The following is a 20,869-nucleotide window of genomic DNA, read 5'->3' on the forward strand; positions in this document are numbered from 1 at the left end:
TCAAGTTAAATATTTCTTAAAATTTTATTTTAGTGACTGTTCCATTGGACTCTTCAAGGATGAACATATTAATGGCAATTTGTTTCTTGTAATTATTGTATTTTTAGCTGGAACTTTCCTTGTAAATATGATAAGCAATTGATGGTTTAGAAGAAAAAAAATGTGAATGGCTGTGGGTGGAGTTTCCTAAAATAAAGGGAAAAATACCTCACACATCAGGAACATCTGGGTTACTGGTAACAAGGCCACTGTGTTAACAAAATAGAACAATAATCAAACACTAGGCCTGGCTTGATCTGTGCCCATTCAGATCATCTGGGCTTAGACTATGTTGCTAAACAATCCCAGTTTCTTAGAATTTCTGGTTGGTTTACTTACAATTGTGAGTGCTCTTTCTGATCACAGGAGTTTTCCTTCTTTAACCAGATTGTTCTGACTAAACTTTCCATTTCATTCTTCTACAAGGTCTTTGAGACCCAGACCTTATAAGATGTGAGTCTATTGAAATAAAAACATTCAGGCATTTTTCTAGATCATTTGAGTGTAACAACCAACCCCTCCCTTCCCTCATTTCACCACCAAACCCAATCTCATATCACATCCCAAAGTAAAAACCTTTTTTTCAAGTTTTTAAATTTCCTCATCATTATGACAAAATTATTCATGGGATCTGAATGAGCCAAGCAGTTACCTAAGGTTTTTTGCATTGTGGATCTATGTTGATGCAGTGTTTTTATCAATACCACTGATAATACCTACATTTATATTTTGAGATATGTTTTATAATTTGCTCTTAAGGACAAAATTTTCATCAGTTTTTGGTTAACTATAAAAAAACTTCATAGTAAAATATTTGTTGGATAAATACCTGAATCCTTATTATAACTTTGTGAAGAAAGAAGAAATATATTTCTGTCCCTATTTAGACATGAGAGTTAGAGTAGTTGATTAAGTTCCCTGACCTTGGGATGGTTTCCTGAAAGAGCACAAGGTGTTCTGTGGATGAGATGAGTTGCTTAATTCTCCTGCCGACTCTTTTTCCTCTAGGTTCAGTGGCCTCACTGGCATTGAACAGAAAAGGGTGGCTTGGAGCAACAAAACCCTCCAGGTCAACTGGACAGGCCCAATCATGTTTTCATCATCTTTCTTCCATTAAAAAAAGTCAGTGATAGAAAGGGAAGTCACTTTACTCTTCTGAAACTCTGATGGATTATTGTATATAAGGTTCATAGATCAGAATCTCTGAGCTCAGTTGTGGCTCCCTCACCATCACTATTGTCACCAAAGCCTCTAGCTGTGGGTGTCATCCATTTTTTCATTCTCCATGTTCAGCTACAATTGGATACTAACTCTATACCAGTAGAGAACACAGATAAAAGCCCCTGCCTGTTCTGAGCGTATATCTAAGGGGTGATTCTTGCCAAGCCATGCCTTTGAATTCAACAGTGAGAGAGTATTCCTCTTGGTCCATATGTGGGCAGGGAATCATTTGATCTGTTTATTTCCTGTAGCACCTTACCATATTTTGAGATGCATAATATAAACTTAAAAATCAAGAGTTTGGTGTGCAGTGGAATAAGAGTAAGCAAGAAAGGAAAGACCCTGTAGTCCAGACACAACCACCAGAACATGACCCTCTGGTGGCAGTGGGAAGAAGTCCCCCTAGCTGGAGGGATGGAGCAGAAACAGAAGGTCATAAATTAGATTGTCCAGATTAGTGGTCCGTGTCCACAAGTTCTAACAAGATTTTAAAAAGTTGTCAAGTTTCCTGGAAGCCAGATGAAAGGAGGTAACAGGGATCCTGGGACCCAGTGACATTCTTTAGGTTACACCCGTGCAATGTCCACTCTGGTACCTCAAACCCCCTTATATAGATTTCTGTACTCTTTTACTTTAAACCCAGTTTTATCGCAGTATAATATTCTAGAGACTGTAGATTTTAGAGAGGCATAACAGTGACTTAAACTATGAGGCAGAGGTTCAGTGGGAGAAGTAATCAAGCTATTGGGGCCCACTCTTTGAGAGATTAGGCCCCATTTCTTGCTGGAAGATTGTATAACCACAGACTTGGATTCAGAGAAGCAAGAAGTCACTGTGCAGTGGATATAATGTGGGAGTTTGGTTACAGCTAGACAACAGAAGTCTAGGCCACAAGATCAGCATGGGGTCAAAGTAAGACCAGTACTTCTAGGTCACTCCAGTAAGGCCCAATAATTTCACCTTGATCTACAACTTACTTGTGAGAGAAAGGCACTGTGGTAGGAAGGGAAATCATCTTGATCCATACCTGTTTAGAGTATAATTTATGGTCACTTTATTAAAACTTTATCTCCAAGAGCCCCATGGTCAGCAGAAAGGGCTGGGGACCAGCCCATGGGGAAGAGATGCCCATCGGAAGAGCTCTTCTCCCCCATTTCAAGTGAAATAAACGTTTTTCCATTTTTTTCTATCGGGATTTTATTTAGAAAACTTTTAGATGATTGAAAATCATCTGAAGGCGTCCTTAGAGCCTTTCAATCTTTCATATAAGGAATACCTTATTAAACATGCATCTCTTGGTTTTGAGAATCTCTATTTTATGTAATCTTAAAATGTGCATTATCGCTGTCAGGATTCACTGAACCATTTTACTATAACTGTATATACCCACACATGACAATTACTGAGACACATTGCAATTAGTTTACTTTGGCAGCTTATCATTTTGAGAATTTGGAAGCCACAGGCCACCACGCATTAGGGTTTTCTGTGGGTTGGGGATATTTAAATGAAAATCAACTACATCTCTTAACCAAGAGTATTTTACACATGCCTTTCTTCTCATGTGACCTTTTCCCATTTCCTTATGCTCCATTTCTGCACACGCTCTGCCTATTTCCATCTCTTTACTCAAACATGTACAGACATCAGTAGCAGACTCTCTCCCCCTTTCAGTTCCCCACACCCTGGAAATGAGTGTATAGCTTCCAGGGTGAGAATGTGGCTCACAGTAGTACATGTGAGGGGCACAAGAGAAGGAGAGCACCCAGGGTGTTCAGAATGCATCTCCTTGTGGTCTGCGAGCTGGCAGCAGAAGCTCTAGGTCAGTGGTCGACCACTGGGATAGGGGCTTAATCACAAGGAACAATAACAGCCTGTAATTATTGGAATCAAGAGTCTAGGTCAGTGGTCGGCAAACTCATTAGTCAACAGAGCGGCAAACCGCGGCTCACGAGCCGCAGTTTGCCGACCACTGCTCTAGGTGAAAATGGCCTTGCTTCTTGGAAGCAAGTGGACTTTTCTAACTAGAAGTCCTCATGCTGCAGCCCATCTGAGGGCAAGGGGACCAGGCTCTTGTTCCAGGGGTCAGCTTCTGAGCCACTATCATGGGGTGCCTTCAGTAGGAATGCAACCAAGTGGAATTTTAAGGGTTATTATTTCCATTATTTTCCTCTTTCTCAGTAGCTGTTTAAATGTCAGTTGTAAATAGCTCTAGTGCTTTGCAAGCTGGTTCAGTTCTGAGCCTGAAGAAAAATCTGTCTTCTTTACACAGTCTGTGAGCTGTTCCTGCAGCTTCCCCATTTATAGACTCTGTATTAAAATGAGGAGACAGTTTCTCCACTACTAATAGGGCGGAAGCTAAGAGGAGCTCTAACTTAGATAAGACCTGGATGATGTTTATGGCCAAGACCAAGAACCGAAACAAATTGTGGCAATTTTACACATCATTTTATACTTAAGGGTGGTAGATTATGAGAGACAAATTGCTTAAGAATGGCTTATGCCCTGGCCATTGTGTTTCACTTGGTTGGAGCATGGTCCTGTGCACTGAAGGGTTGTGGGTTTGATTCCTGGTCCAGGCACATACCCAGATTGTAGTTCGATCCTGGTCAGGAGCATACAAGAGGTAACAGATTGATCGATGTTTCTCTCTCACATCAATGTTTCTCTCTCCCTCCCTCTCCCTTCATCTCTCACTAAAGTAAAAAAATAAATAAATAAATAAAAAATAAAAGGAATGTTTTGTGCACTCTACAGAATCTATAAATACTTCCAAAACTTTTCATGGTAATAATGATTGTTGCCATTTATTGAGGGCTTACTACATACCAGGGAATGCACTAGATGCTTTTATAAGTACCACGCGCTAACCAATTGTGCCACTGGAGCTCCTGCACTAGATGCTTTTGTAAACATTCTCATGTATGATGTTTTTCACACCCTATGAAATAGATATTTTAAAATAAAATGAGGCTCAAGAGGGAAAATAATGTGTTCAGTGACACCCAGTTGGTCAGTGAATCACCCAGGATTCAAACCTAGATCCAAGTTATTCATGCAATGGATAGAAATAAAATAGTAATGAAATCAGAAAATTGGCCAAAAAAAAAAAAAATTCTGAAATGTCCCTGTTTCTATTCTTGAGGATTTTTAGAATTTTTCAGTGATAAGGTGATTTCATCAATTATACTAATTAATTCAATGCTTTCTTCCCTAATGAAAATGTTTGTCCTTTATGAATCTGGCCTTTGATTTAGCAGTGAGGGACCTCAACAAAAATGGCAAGATTTTATTTATATTGATTTGGTCCATGAGCTTATTAATCCCTAGTCATCTATGTGACTATGTCACTAAACAGACCAGGGTTTGGCTCCTAGCTCTGAAACTTGGTGTTGTGAGGAAGTTATTTTAACTATTCTGTTTCTTTGTATATAAATTGGGGTCAATACTACTTATCTCAGAAACTGGTATAAGGATGGTTTTCTATGTAAAATACAGTCCCTTCTCAGAGCAAATCAGTATTGGGTTTTTTTTTTCCTCCTGACAGAGTTTTCTTAATGGTTGGTATAACAACACTACCCAAAACATTCTATGAAAATGCTAGGCAAGGCGACTGCAACTGAGAAAGCTCTGAACTCAGTCAGATGTTATATGATGGCTGTTCTAGTTCTGCTGCCCATTTGTTTTAAGGTAAAGACTAGATCTAGGAATCATTTCAAATTCTAGATGTTTGTAAGTATTAAAATGGTTGTATAAATTTTCCACTTTTTTTTTATTTGCATGGTGTTATATAAACAAAGTATTGGCTATAATGGCAAGGGATTCAGAAGTTCCCTCTGCTTCCATCTCTTTGTCTATAAAATGAAGACATTTATTTTAGTAACCTACATATAAGACAGGAATGTCTGATAGCTACCTAAGAAGGAATCTTAAGTGTTTTCTAATACTAAGGTACCATGTGAGTAGAAAGCGTGTGATTCCAGAGCCTTTCTCTGAGTATATTTGAATGCATTTAATCAGGCTAAAAAGATGTAACCCCGAAGACCCTATTCTTAGGGCCTTTAGGAGGTTTACCAACAAATTTACCTGTGTTTTTCTCTTTCATCTCATTGGTTTGTGTCATGGCTTACAGAAGGTATTCAGAGGGGCTGGCTCAAAGAGAGTAGGGGGAATCACAAAGAACCGGAGAGTAGGAGAAGAAGAAATTAGTGAGTCAAGGGGAGTAGGGTCACATGTCTTCTATATATCCCAATCCCTGGAGCTCTCTGATTTGAGTCTTTCTGTTCATCCCTTGGGCTTATCCATGCCTCTGTACATGCAGCCATCATATAGCTGAGGCCAAAAACTCTACTTTCCAAAGTAACTGACAAAATTATAGTCTCTGCCAAAAAATAGTCATGAAGCTTGTAAATATACATTCTTCCTTCCACTTGGCTAGCAAACAACTGTACTACCAAGAAGCTTAGGCCCTGCCATGTCTGCCTCTGCCACTAGTCTCTGCTACCCAGGCACAGACTGATCAGCACCCCTCAGCCAAGGCTGGTCCTTAGCAGAGCTGTGAGGTGGCCTCCTAATTATCCCTGCTATCACGAGGCAGGGCCAAACAAAAGGAGCCACGGCCAACATTTCTTAAGAAGTTTTCAGAACACCCAAACTTGTTTCTTTTTCGTTGCTTTTTTCTCTTCCTACCTGGAAAGAAAAAAATTGCATCTCTATAGATTCCTTAAAGAAAATTTCCTTTTTATTGTCATATATGTATGAAATTATGTTACTTGGTTTCACATTTATATGCTTATCTTTCTTTTTCACCTACAACATACACTCCAAGAAGACACGTATCATGTTTTATTCATCATTGTGTCTCCAGCACTTGAGTAAGTGCTTAGTAAACTGTTGTTGAGTGAATGAAAGCATGAACATTGGAATGCTTGTGTTATTAGAAGAATAGAGGAAAGAAAAGTGAAAAGTATCATTTACAGAGTGCTAACTCAGTGCCAGGCTCATGCTGGGCATTTACATGCATCATTTATCTATATATATAAAAGGCTAACATGCAAAGTGTCCCCTCAGGAGTTCGACCAGGAGACCAGGTGTTCAACCGCTCACTATGATGTGTGCTGACCACCAGGGGGCAGTGCAGACCAAAGGGAGGCCCTGGCTGCAGCCAGAAGGCCCAATCGGCCCTGATCGCTGGCCAGGCCTAGGGACCCTACCCATGCATGAATTTCGTGTGCCAGGCCTCTAGTCTCTTATAATCCTCTTTAATCTTTACAGTTACGCCATGGAGTAGATACTGTGAATACCCCATGTTCCAAAAATACAACAGCAAAGTCAAGGACACACTTTAGTCAGTGTTTCTTCTGAAAGGTTAAGGGAACGGGTGACTCCTGAGATTTGGGCTGAACATTACAGTGCTTAGCCAGGAACCCAGAAACAATGCACTCTGATCCCACAGGGGTTGAAGGATTTTCCCATCTGAAGATACCAAGGCATCTTGGGAAGCGAGTGCTCTTAGCATTGTTTCCGAGAACCCTCACAAGGGATCTTGTTAGGCCTGATTGGGCTATAGTCTAGTTGGGGAAGTAGCTAGGGGCAATCTCCCTGATGTTCCACACGTGGACTTTCTGCATCTATACCTGGTCATCACAGTCCGGGCAGTGTCTTCCTCAGGAAAGGATCAGCCTCAATTCTGGATGTAGTCCATCCAGCACAGTTATGGTACCCAGAATTTGGTGGTGGTTCCCAGCCTTACCATAAAGGAAAAAATAATTTTGTTTTGCAAAGCCATCTGTTACATAAACAAACCCACTGAGTACACAGCTCCTGACATAGCACTTGACAAGGTTCAGGCTGACGGTATTTCTTCCCGTCCATGTGAGTAAGCAGTTGGGTAGAGCCTCTGTGTTGAACGTTATTCCACCATCACAGCTCATCCACTCCTCATAGCAGTAGGTGTGGTGACCTAGGCTCCCAGTCTGCAGGGAAGTGGGTGACACCTTCCCTTTTGCTTCTCCTACTTCCAGAAGCAAAATTGGTTTATCCAGGATAGCTGAAATGCCCTGGAAGTTTAGCTTAAACAATTTTCATTAGCCCTCTTGAGGGGTTGAGAGTTGGGTGAACATTATTTACTTATTGGTATATTTTTACTGCAGTACTTTCCAAAGATTGGAATGGTAAACTTGTGAGGAAAAGATCAATATAATATAAAGTCTAATATACTTCTTCTCCTGAAGGCCAGGAGTCTAAGAATGATTATCTGGCTTTCATTTTAACTCTTGGTGGGTCATGCATTTTTCCTTTAGGAATTTAATCAGAAATATTCCTGAAACAAAGTCTGCTAACCCTGGGAATGAAGAGTGCCCTAAATCTTTGCTGTGCTGTCCAGTACAGTAGCCAAGAACCACATGTGTCTGTTTAAATTTGAATTAATTAAAATTAAATAAAATGTAAAAGTCAGTTCCTCAGTCCTGCTAGCCATGTCTCCAGTGCTCGGTAACCACATGCAGCTACTGTATTGGATAGCGAGATAGATAGATCATTTTCATCATCACAGAAAGTTCTATTGGACAATGCTGCCCTGGAGGATTCCCTTCTGTTATCATAGTTAGTCAAACAATTCATTTCTCCTCTAAATTCTCCCACTCCCCTTCCACTTTGGGAAGGAAATCCACACCCAGATTCATGGGGCTCCTCTATCATCATTAGCAGAAGGAATGACCATGAACTCCCGATCTAATCTATGAGCATATAGACATCAATGACCAGTGACAAAGAGGAGGGGATTTTAAGAATGAAATTTAATAATATGTGAAGCTCATAGGTAATGTTAGGGGACAAAACAGGATACAAAACAGTATGTATAATATTCCAGTTTTGTGTGTATATATCTGGCTATATCTGAATTGTGGAAATAAAGATAATTTTCCTATATTTGTTTATACTGTTCTACATTTTCTAGTTGGTACAATTAATTCCAAATATTTTTATTGTTAGAGAAACAGGTTAGTTTTTAGAAGGAAAAACACACTTCCCAAAATTTACAAGAAGAGGAATGATTCTCCTTGACCCTTAGGAGCTGCAGCTTGGGTAAAATCAGTTTATCTGCACATTCCTCCTCACCCCCACACCATCCCATCCTCTCCATTCTTGGAGGTAACATACCTTCTGAAATGGGGGAAGGGTGGTTTTTATAACTAAATAGGACAGCTAACATTTATTATCAACATAGATGCATGGGTGCATTCTTAATGCTATTATAAATGTGTGTGTGCTCACTCCAACTGCATTACCTATCCCCAAGGACAAGGTATTATCTTTGGTTTCCTTGGTCTGTCCAACAGTACCTTGACCAGCATTTGATAACTACACTTGATTTACTGACTGACAGATTGGCTGACCTTGCCATTGCGCTTAGGTTTTATGCTCGTAGAATGTGTTAACATCTTTCCTCATTTTGCTTTGGGTCCGAGAGGTAGTGTTTCTTCCAAATGTACTATGTGAAATCCAACAGCTGGAATACAGAAGCCATTCATTAAAAAAAAAATGAGTTAGGCTTTTTCTCAGTTTGTGTGTGTGGCAAGACCCTAATAGAATTTTTTAAAATTTCATTAGTTTTATGGAAATAGCACTGGGAAGAGGATATGTTAAAGCTCTTTGATTTGAGTGACCACAGTCATCCACACCAGTGTTTTTGGCATCTCCAGTAACAGGCTTCTTGGAGAGAGGGATTTAATAAAGAGGATTTTCTTTCCCTGAGTTGGCTGTGAGAGTGATAAAACATGCTTGCGGGGCCATTCTGGTTTTGAATATTTCTCATGTCAGCCAAGACACCCACAGGCAGGAATTACAGTCCACTCTGCCCTCTCACTCAGGTCCAGATGGACAGGGAAAACTGGGAAGCGGAGCCCAGAATGTTGGGCTTAATATTTAACTTTGTAGGGTATATTTCACTGCATCCCAAACCTTTTATACTCTTACACATCAGAACCCTCCAATGTAGATTGAAGCCATATGCCATTTCTGCTGTTTCATAGAGGCATGAGAGAAGACTGGAAAGGGAGGATGAATTGGTTTTCACAAAAGGCAGGTGAAAGTCTCTATCACTACCTGACACACCTGAATGAATCATGTCCCTATTTGGGGAAATGAGGGAGTTCATTGAAAAATGTCGTCTCTTCTTGGAAAAATAATATTACACTAAGGAATGCTATCTGGGAATTTATGGGTGACGAAATTAAGCAGAGCAAGCATAGGGATAAATAGCAAATATTACTCTTTTGCTCAATGAGGAAACATGACATTCTAATAAACCAACCATGATGGTTCCTGGTCATGTTTTCCTCCTGATGGGCATGCCATGATTGCATGTGCTTATCCACCAGGCATCCAAAGTCATGGTCAGTTTAAGGAACTCCCAGACCACAAAGCTGCACATCCCAGGTTTTTCAGACCACTCAGACTTGTTGCTGTTTTGAGCCCACACTTGGTGAGTGAAGAAAGCAGGATGTGTGTCAATTAGTGCAGGATCTGGGAACAAACTTCAGCATAAGGTATATGGCTCAGGTCCTCACAGGGCGAAGAATGGTCCAGAGAATTCTGCCTGGGAACTGTACATGAACTGAATGCCCATTGCTGTGCTCATTCTTACATTTTGTTATTTCTGGAGTATTTACTGCCTTTTTATAACATTATTTCTCTTAACATTTTTTTTTTTACTTTTAAGAATTATATTATTGTGGAATAATTTTACATTTTTATTTTCCTTGTTTAGTAAACATACATTGTATAAATTACATTATTAAATACTAGTGGCCCGGTGCACAAAATTCATACATAAGGGGGGGGTGTCCTTCAGCCCGGCCTGCACCCTTTCCAATCTGGAATCCCTTGGGGGATGTCCAACTGCAATCTGGGACTGCTGGCTCCTAACTGCTCACCTGCCTGCCTGCCTAATGGCCCCTAACCACTCTGTCTGCTGGCCTGCTCGCCCCCAACTGCCCCCCCCTGCCGGCCTGCTTATCCCCAACTTCCCCCTGCGCCAGTCTGATCGCCCCCAACTGGCTCCCGCCAGCCTGCTCACCCCAACTGCCCCCCCCCACTGGCCTGATCGCCCCAACTGTCCCCCACTGCCAGCCTGCTTTCCCCCAACTGTCCCCTCCCCCACTGGCCTGATCACCCCCAACTGCCTTCCCCTCCTGGCCTGATTGCCCCTAACTGCCTCTGCCTTGGCCCTGCCACCATGGCTTTGTCTGGAAGGACGTCTGGAAGGTCTCCTGGTCTAATTAGCATATTACCCTTTTATTAGTATAGATATATAAATATCAATCATATAATTAATTATAATATTAGGTTGTTATATAATATTTAACTATTCATTTAATTTTTATAATCATTCAGTGAGGTGTAGATGTTTATCTCCATTTTACAAATTGGAAAACTAAAACACTGAGAGGCTAATTCACCAAGACTACACAATTAGTAAGTAGTTGGGCTAGGATTTGAACCCAGGAAATCTGGCTCCAGAGTACTTGCTTTTCATCACTATTAAAATTTAGAAAAACATAAAGAAAAAAAAAGACAACTATACATATGCTGCCTTGTAGTCTATCCTTTACATAGATTTCTACATCATGGAGCCTAGTCTCTGAATTCAACTTTGTATCTTGGCTTTTTTCCAGCTGAACCTTACAATAGTCTTTTTGCATTATTAAAATTTCCTTATAGCTATTCTTTTAATGGCTACTTAATATTCCCATCATGTAGATGTACCACTATTTGCTTAACCATTCTCTTATGGTTACCCTTTTTGACTCTTCAGTTTTCTATAATGACAATTAGCACTGTGATGACCATCTGTGCAGAATTTCTTTTCTCCTTTGGACTATACTTTAGGATATATTCTCAGAAGTAAAATTGTCATATCCAAGAGTATGAACACTTTTCAGGTTCTAGATACAGGTTGTCAATTTTTTTCAAAAAGGTTTATACTCTTTTGCCATGTCTGCAACACTATGCAGAAGTAACTTCTTCACCAGTCTCACTCTGGCACTGAGAATATTAGGAATCGTTACTAATGTGATATAGTATTTTATCATTGCCTTGATTTTTATTTCTTTGATGGCTAGAGGACATGTCAGTTGATCAATTATATGGGTATTTGAGAGGTCTGTTCAGGTGGTTTGCCCATCTGTCTGTTGAAAGCAAACAGCTACCGTTGAGTATCAAAAAGAGAAGAGCCAATAATTTTCCATTCTTTCTTCTCCTTCTAGTCTATACTGCTAACATACATTTAATGTTACCCCCAAACCTTATGTGTATTTTTTTCTTGATTCTATATAAAGTATACAACTGTCTGCTTATAAAGAATATTATTATTTTGTTTTCTACTATGAGTGTACCCTGTGCATAAAACTGCCCTATCCCTGTGTATTGGATAATAAGCCTCTAGAGGGCCAGCCTATGTCTTATGAGCAGTTCAGCTCATATTCTTTGGTAATGCTCATAGTAACCATAGAACAGGCCTCCCAGCCAAGGGTAGTATGAACAATCAGAAATGAGAAGAGTTGTGAGCATAGAAGGCTGGATATGTCATTGTGCCCTGGTTGTATGTAAAGAGAGCCAGAAAGAACCCAAATAGCACCTCCCCTACTTGTTGATAGGAGCTCAGTTTTCTTTAACCAAACATAAAGTCTTTCAGTCCTAAGAAGAGGCAGTTCTAATATAGGAAGACACACAGGGCTAGGGCCCAATGTTCATGGGTTAGGGTTAGGGTTAGTTCTGTGTTCTCTATTATTTAATGTTCGTGGTAGGGACCCTGAGGCACTTCCTCTACTAATCCCTCATTTTTTCCACCAAAAACAGAGTAATGGTATTAATAATAACTGACATTTATAATGCACTGTTAAATGTTATAGATGGGCTTCCTTATCGAATGACTTGCCTAATTTTCACAATAACCCACTGACATAGACAGTGACATTCACATTTTACTTTTGAGGAGACAATGACATGGAGTTTATAACAGAGCTGCAACTCTCCCTTCAGTAAAGTATCGAATGATGATTTCATTACTTATTTTTTAAAGCATACTGTACTCCAAGAAAGTAATCCATTAGCCTAAATTTATAGGAGGCAAAGAGGAAAAAGGAAAAAGAAGGTGTGGAAGAATATAGAAAAGGACCACATAGGATCCCTAGGAAAACTCCATTAAGTGACCAAAAAAATTGAGAGAAGTGAAACATGATTAGCAAAATGTTGGTGATTATTTTATTTTATTTTTTTATTTCTTTTATTTATTTATTTATTTATTTATTTTTATTTATTTTTAATGGTTTGAAGTATTACAAATAGTAGTACATATGTCTCCTTTTTTTTCCCCCCATTGACCTTCCCCCAGCCTCCCCTTCCCCCCAGTACATGCCTTTGCCTGCCCCCCCCCCCCCCAGTGTTTTTTATCCATTGGTTATGCTTATATGCATGCGTACAAGTCCTTCGGTTGATCTCTTACAGCCCCTCCCCCCAACCTCCTCTGCCTTCCCGCTGTAGTTTGACAGTCTGTTCAATGCTTCTTTGCCTCTGTATCTATTTTTTTTTCCCCATTTCATTCCTTTAAAAAATATTGCCTCTGCAGACTAGAAATAAACATATAATAACCAAAAATGTTTGAGTCCCAATTTCCATGTCCAACAGTTCTGAGTCCCTGTTTCAATGTCAAACAGTTCCTTAAGTGTACATGTCAGCAATGATATCTGGATGGTGGGCACATGGTGGCAATGCAGGTCCGATCCTCTCTGGTTTGGTCCTAGGCAACCTGCTGCGTCGCACAGCTGCTGACTGCTAGCGTGGCAAGGCGTCATCAGCGTCTTCCATCTCTGGACTGTTTCTCCTCTTGTCTTCGTGGTTGGAGCAGACCTGTCAATTCCTCTCTGTTGCAGGAATCCACATGGTCTTGGAGTTGTTTTCTGAAAATATACAAACATATTCTCGACCAAAAGTTAATAAAGGAATCTTTTCTATATAATTGATTTGGGATCCTTTTTATTTTTGCCCAAACGATTTTCCTTTGTCTTATTTAGACACCATGTGTGTTTTTCATGGGTGTCTTGCTGTTAGCATTACAAATGAAAACTAATTTTGTAAAGTAAAAGTTTTCTAGATGTAATTTACTTATAGGATATTTTTCCTTACATAATATTACCCTTCTATCCCCCCTTTTTTGAATAATGGAGGCTTTTGTAACTTTTATAATGCAGTCTTGATGACTTTAAATTTTAATTTTTTGACAAAAATATGACTGCTTTAGTTTCATTGCATGTTCAGGAATTTTACCATGACATGAACTACCAAAAGAAATTTTAGTTACCACATTAGGAACAGCTTTTTGTCCAGTACAATTAAATTTTCTTGAATATTCACTTATTTCAATTAGCCTATTTAAATTAATCTGAAAACTTGATTATTATTTTACTGTCAAATTTAATACTCTACCAACAATCTTAATTTACCCTGTAAATATTAGTGGAAAGGATTATTTGCATTCTTGAGTAGGCCCTGAGCATTCCTGGTGCTAGGCTGGATTTAGATATAGGGCAGCTGCTGTCGGCCAAGTCTCTGTCTGTTACCTGGGTCCCAATCTGAGCTGGGCCAAGTCACTGTCTGTCACCTGTGTCCCGATATGAGCTGGGCGTGGGATGCAAAGCAGCCATGGGGGCAGGAGACCTCCCTCAGACGGGGTGAGGGTTCAGGCCCCTGCAAGGTTGGGGGGGTGAGGGTCTGTGCCCCACCTCTGTTGATCCCCAAGTTCTCTCCTGATGGCCCCTCTGCGACTGTGCCTGTCTTAGGTTGTTCCTTCCCTGAGGAATCTTACCCGTCTCTGGCTAACCAGTCATCCTCCGGGGCCAAGCAGGGTGATGTGAGGTTCAGTTCTGTCTCCTTGGTAGCCTATGCCCCCGTGGCCTCCACGCCCAGCACCTGCCTTGGGATCCCCTGGCCTCCTAGCGGGGCCCCAGCACTGATCACATATCTCGGGGAACTCAGGTTTCTTCTCCAGGGAGGGCCCAGCTCACACAATTGGGCGAGAGACAGATCCATGGTACCAGCCACCACGAGGCTTCAAGCTCAGCATGAACAAAAAGCTCAGGCAACAGCTGAGGGCAATTGGATTGTGAGAAGAGGGTCCCTCTTGGCACAGAAGGCAAGAGGGGCCAATATAGAATGCTCAAGTGCCTTCCCAGCGCCCTAATTCCTTCTGAAAGGGATTAAATCCTTTCATGTCCTTTTTTTTAAATTGCTGCCAAACATTCCAAGAATTAGTTTGTAAGTTTGTTTGGGATAATTTTACAATATGCTGTTGTAAAATACCTAAAATTTTAATGACATTGTAGAATAATATCATGTAAGGATATTCTTTGCTCTAGGCCATGGCAATTAAATTTCAAACTGGCTGTCAATTTCTTTTTGTAACCTTATATAAACTTTGTCAGGGAGGCAAAAACACAAATTATTCCCCCATAACCCCCCACCCCCTACTTATGTTCCACCCCCTTGTTGTCTGTGTCCAGGTGATTATTTTAAAATATTAAGAAATCTTTCCACGTATTTCTTCATTATACTATTTGTTCACTTTCAGTTTTCCCATTTGTTGCAAAGATCAACAACAATAATAGTTGAGTAAATTGCAGTAATCTAACTGTGGGATGCCATATACCTATTTAAAATAATGAGGAAGATATAAACACGTATGAATTTATCTGTTAGAACAAGTGAATGACTAGATCTCGGTTGCCTTTAAAAAACAAACATTCTTCAGATTTTTACTAAGTGTGAAAATCAGAATATAGGATAAAGGAAGGTTAGGAAGATGCACTCAAAATCTAGCCTGGGAAGGAATGTCTCCTGAAGGTCAAGCCTTCAGGTTCCAGGACTCTTTGGATAGTCTAGGGCCGTGGTCGGCAAACTGCGGCTCACGAGCCACATGCAGCTCTTTGGCCCCTTGAGTGTGGCTTTTCCACAAAATACCACAGCCTGGGCGAGTCTATTTTGAAGAAGTGGCGTTAGAAGAAGTTTAAGTTTAAAAAATTGGGCTCTCAAAAGAAATTTTAATCATTGTACTGTTGATATTTGGCTCTGTTGACTAATGAAGTTTGCCGACCACTGGTCTAGGGAAAGTAAGATGCCTACTAGTTTCAGGTACCAGAGCAGCAATAAAAAGTTCATAAGCTGACAAACTTTGAAAGCCCCTGAAGGTGGAAGAGCTTCTGTCCAAATGGTACATTCCAAATGCTACTTAGAAAGTTTTACAGGTGAGCTTAAAAGTTAAAGGCATTTTACCATATGAATCTAGGCTGAGTGAGGGTCTAGCTGGGTTGGAATGGTCTTTGGAAGTTGTGCCTTACAGTAGCTCAATGCTGTGCTTGCATTTCAGGATTTTACGGGCAGCTGCAGACATTCTGCCCTCCACACTACCCTGACTCCCAGAGGACCATGCCACCCAGCAGCTCCTGCAGTGTGATGCCTTCCTTTGAGGACTACTTGGTCCCCACGTCCATGGGCCAGGCTGGTTTTGATGTTTTCCACAGAGCCTTCTCAACTCACTCGGGCATTACAGGTGTGTTGGAGTCTGACTTCGGAACTTGGGCAGACTGGCAGGAGAGACCAGTTGAGTGACCTGTGACTGGCTGGGATAGACTTGCGCTGCACATGGCTGCATCAAATACTGTTGAATCCACCTCTGAAATGTCTCTCTTCACCATCCTCTCCAGCCCCACTTCCACCACCCTAGTCTAGGTACCATCGTGTCTCCCCAAGACAACACAGACAGCCTTCCTATGAATCTCCCTGCGTCAACTCCTGTCTTTACCATTCTGCATTCATGCTTCCAAAAATGAAGGATAAAATAAGTAATTTGTCTGCTCAAATACCTTCGTTCCCAGTTGCCTAGAGAATAAAGTCCACTTTTTTAAAAAAAAAATTTATCTTTATCGTTGAAAGTATTACAGATGTCCCCCTTTCTTTCCCCATTGACCTCCTCCACCCAACCCCTGCCCTCCTCCTAGGCCTTCACCACACTATTGTCTATGTCCATAGGTTATACATATATGCATACATGTTCTTTGGTTAATTTCACCCTACCCCCACCTCCCCACTCCCTGCCTTCCCTCTGAGATTTATCAGTCTATGCCATGCTTCTGTGTCTCTGGGTCTATTTTGTTCATCAGTTTATTTTGTTCATTAGATTCCTCATATGAGTGAGATCTTTCAGCATGCCATTCAAAGTACCCACGAGTTAGGCCCGATTAGACTTTCCAGAACTCCCTGACATATGTCTCCCGACGTGTTCTCACCTCAGCTTTGCCATCACACTTGGCCCCACATGCCCCTCCCTCTCTCTCTTTGCTCCCTGTTTCCTCCTTCTGGAATGCTTTGTGTGTTTTTTTAACCTCCCCTCCTGTAAGAATCCCATCCTTAACTCAACTTTAATATTACCTTTTTTTGTGACCACCCTCACCCTTCCCCAGAACACTTCACTTTTACTACTACTCAGCTCATACTTTGTGCCAAGACTTTTATTGGCCATCTGTCTGCTCCCCAGACTTCTCTTCCACGTAGGTGCCTGAGGACAGAGAACTGCTAATGGGGCTAGGTCACCATGGTCGCTCACTGGACCCCAGTGGGCATGACAAGGTGAGGCAGGTGTTGACTCCTGTGTTTGTTCTCTTCCAGTGTACGATTTGCCTTCGGGTTCCTCAAGCCTCTTCGGAGAGTCTCTTCGCAGTGGGCCTGAAGACACCACGTTCTTGCAGATCAGCGCTGTGGACCGCTGTCCTAGCCAGCTTTCCTCTGTCTACACTGAAGGGTAACAGTTCCGCTGGCCTCCACTACCACTGGCATCCAGAACCTTTTGTTGCTTGCCACCTGTTGTGTTCATAACCTCACAGACTGCTTGAAAGGGGTGGCGACTGATTCAGTGGTGTCTGTGAAGTCACAGATGTGTCCTGGAAGGCAGGGCTGATGGTCAGAGCTGGGCTTTGTGGGGATGTTTTCATTTGTTCCTTGTTCTCTCTGGGTTTGCTGGTGACCAGCAGGACTGTCTTTTCAAAGGGAATTTAGACTCTCTCTCTCTCCCAGATACCTGTTTCTTCCTGGCTGTCAACCCTCAGAGGACACGGATGAAGTGATGTGCATATGAAAATGTAGTTTGGGGACTGCCCTCTCTGAAAACCCTAAATAGAGAAGGACAATGCAAATTGCCAGAAACACGGTGAACTGCCCCGCCCGTGCTCCTCCTCACTGCTGGCCAACACCCAGCCAGGCATACAGGAACCCCAGATCTGCAGCATAGGGTTAAGCATCAGCCAGCATTCCAGTGAGCTGGCTGCCGCTCTTTATCTCCTCTTCGATATCCCCATGCTAACCAATTGCTTTTCAGTGTTTCTCCAAAAGCAAAGTGAGGAGGTTCTGTTAAGTACAGGCCCTTGAAAGGCACTACAACTTGTTTTATATTCCAAAAACCTCTCTTAGTTCCTTCATTTTAAAGACTTATAATTTACATCTACTTTAAAGGGAAAAAATATTTAGAAGTCAGTTCTTTGGATGCAAACTATTTTAATCACCCCAGCTACATACATTTTGCCACAGCCAAGTGGCTCTGCCTGGCCACACCTCGCAGCACCTGTGAGCACTCCTGGAATGTTAGTTTTGTATATAGCAAAGGCTACCTGAGGGAAACGGGGTGAGTACACCCTCTTCCCAGTGCTGTAGCAGGAACCCTAGCAGGTTAGCTGTTCAGCAACTCCACCTCAAAGACCTTGTTCAAAGTAAAAGGTCACACGACTGGTTCACCCATTGCTTCTGCTCTAGTGCTCTGCCCAGGGACGTGCTAAAAGATGTGAGCACGGTGACTCACTGAGTTATGTTCCTAGGTTTTCTCAGAAAACCAAACTAGAGATGACCTATGTCGTTATTTTGCACAGCCTTTGCTCACCTCCCTCAGGATATCTTCCATCTGTCTGTCTCTCCCCTGTGCTTATCTCTCTCTATTTGCATTGTTCTCACCCTCTCTGTGACTGTGGTTCACACATGCCCACCACCATCATTATCTGACCATTAACTGTTAGCAAGGTCCGGCCCCAGGGAGGTAGAGGAGACAGTTCTGGAAAGGTGGGCAGAAGAAGGCAACCTTTTTTTCTGAAACTCTGGTTTGAAGGCACTTGGCCATTTGATATCAAGCCTGAAGAGGAAGCCCTTTCCCGTGGCACCTTTACAAAGCTTTACAAAGATCCTGAGTCTGCTGGCCTGGGCTATAATAATGAGCCCAACCCCAGACACCCAGTAAAATTGGACATTCCAGTACTGTCACATTTCATGCTTTTTTCTCTTTTTAAAAATGTTTTCGGGACAACAAAGAAACAATGCTGTTTGTCAAACAGAAATAATTACAATCTTCAGTGAGATAAGTACACAGTGTGGTGTCAGACTTGGGACCCGGGGACAGGTGTATCCTGACAGGTGGGCCCTCCCAGACCAGCTGTGCAGTCAATAGTATTCGGCCTTCTGTCGGATTTCATTCAAACATGTGGTAGGATGAGGTGAATAAAGCACCAAGCATGGGTCTGTTTTCACAGTGCACCTGGTCAGTCTAGTTCTCTGACCAATGAGCTCTGATCTGAGAAAAGCCATCGTGCAGACGCCCAAGTCTGCAAACGGGTTATTCACTTGACAAACACCTGCTCTGCTTTATGAGAGGATGCCTGTTGGGCTCCCTTTCCAGATGAGCCCTCAGACTGCAGGGAAAGTCTCCTCCTCCTTGCAGACTTGCTGGGCTGTGTCCCTTGGCCGAAGCAAGGACACATGCATCCTATCACTGGCATCCCTCCTGTGTCCTTTGTCACACTCTGGAAAGAAAGCAAAGTTTCTTAGAGAGACAGTCTATTCATTCTTAATACCGAAGCCTTTATGAGGAACTCAAAATACATGTTATTTTTGTGATGAGGAGGAAAAAGATCGAAAGGCAAGGTGGTTATTGTAGCTGATGTTGTCACCCCTGCCTGTGGCTTTATATAAGTTAAAGTTGAAAGGGGGAAGGAAGACGAAGCCAGAAGCTGAGCCTCAGAAACCATGGATGCCATCTCCTTTGGCTGGAGGGGTGCTCCCGTGCCAGTCTCTCTCACCGTGGCTTCAGGGTGGTCCTGCCCCTCTCATGCTTCACTGTGGCTGGAGGGAGCCAGAGCAAGCCAGGCCTCAGTAGCACCTGTAGGCCCTCCTTCCTCAGTAAAAATTGGGCCGGCCCCTTAGGAGGCATTCCTGTTAGCAGAGGGCATGCAGGAAGCAGGGCCTAGGGCTGCCTGCAATGCTGAGAGCCCTTCCCGGACCCTCTGTGTTTCCTGATGGTGCAGGTCTGAGCTTATGGCCTCAGGACAGGACACTCAGGTTCTGGCTAGACTCTGCATTCTGTCCTTAGGTCCCAGAATCACACCTGACCTTAAAATGTGTTTCTTGCTTGCTTTCGCATTGCACAGGATTTATATATGCTTTCATTATAATGTTCGTAGCAGTAAAAATGGAATGTTCAAAAATTTATTACCTTCCACTTCTTGGCCTTTTAGTCTTGACATGTAACCATTTTCATTAACATCCAAACAGAGATTGTCATTTCTCTCTCTCTCTCTTTTTTTTTTTAAGTAAAAACCAGTGCCTAGGAAAATACACGCAGCCCAAAGCTAATTACCCTATTACATAAAAAGAAGAAATCAGTATGCCTAGAGACATTTCATTTGCTGCATTGTCTTCATTCCCTAAAGGGACTGCATCAAAGTGTCAGTTGTAATTCAGCCTCGGATCAGCTGTTAAGTATTATTTAAATATTTACTATCAGGTGGGGTCCTTTTTCCATGTCTCCCCCAAATTACATAGGCTATTTTAAAACAGATGGTAGGTCTTCAGTGGCTCACAGCAGCGTCCACTGGTGAAACTGAGTGTTGGTTTGTTCTTGAGATTTTAAGTTTCCAGATATTAAGCACATTCACGCACCAGAATGGAGGTAAATGTTCATCGCCCCTCCCAGGAACCTCAACTGTTCAGTTGCCTTAAAGTATTGGGAATAGTGTTTGTAAACGATTTAATTATTTGGTGTTTTATTGGACTGTTTGACCATGTCATTTTATAGCAGCATTTTTTTAATGGCACTTTTTGTTGGTGGTGTGGAATTTCTGCGGTTACTTTTTTTTTTTTTTTTGCAACGGATAAAGCAAAAAAGTCACACCACTCATTGGAGAAATAGTGAGTGTAAAAAAGAAGAGATTTATTTTGTACAGACAGCAGAGCATCCTGTGTAATGTTGCTGACATACAGCACTTTGGGGGGGAAAAGTAGAAATCTGTTTTCCATAAATCACACAGACTCTTGTATATAGTTATATACACTCACATAGAGAAATGAACTGCATATATCATACTGGATATGGGGCCGATCTTACTCTAAGGGCACATCTGGTGCTTATTGTCATAAATCTTTTAAAGAATTAGGTACACTTTTTTTCTATTAATATGTATAGTTTTGTGATTTGTCACAGTTATGTTTCATATAATCATAAGTTATTTTGTCTTGTTTCATG

The 20,869-nt window shown here is 41.6% G+C and overlaps 1 protein-coding gene across 1 annotated transcript in view; it reads left to right on the forward strand.

Moving 5' to 3' along the window:
• Positions 1-17,117, forward strand: part of GLIS3 (GLIS family zinc finger 3) — a gene marked incomplete at its 3' end in the record, with an annotated part of 480,703 nt that extends 463,586 nt beyond the window's left edge. The window contains exons 9-10 of the mRNA XM_080671372.1: positions 15,683-15,865; positions 16,981-17,117. Coding sequence (XP_080527498.1) covers positions 15,683-15,865; positions 16,981-17,117 — 320 coding nt within the window. The remainder of the gene's footprint in view (positions 1-15,682; positions 15,866-16,980) is intronic.
• Between the last annotated feature and the right edge of the window lie 3,752 nt (positions 17,118-20,869).

This window comes from Plecotus auritus (genome assembly GCF_963455305.1).
Source record: "Plecotus auritus genome assembly, chromosome: 5".
In the NCBI taxonomy this organism is placed as follows: domain Eukaryota; kingdom Metazoa; phylum Chordata; class Mammalia; order Chiroptera; family Vespertilionidae; genus Plecotus; species Plecotus auritus.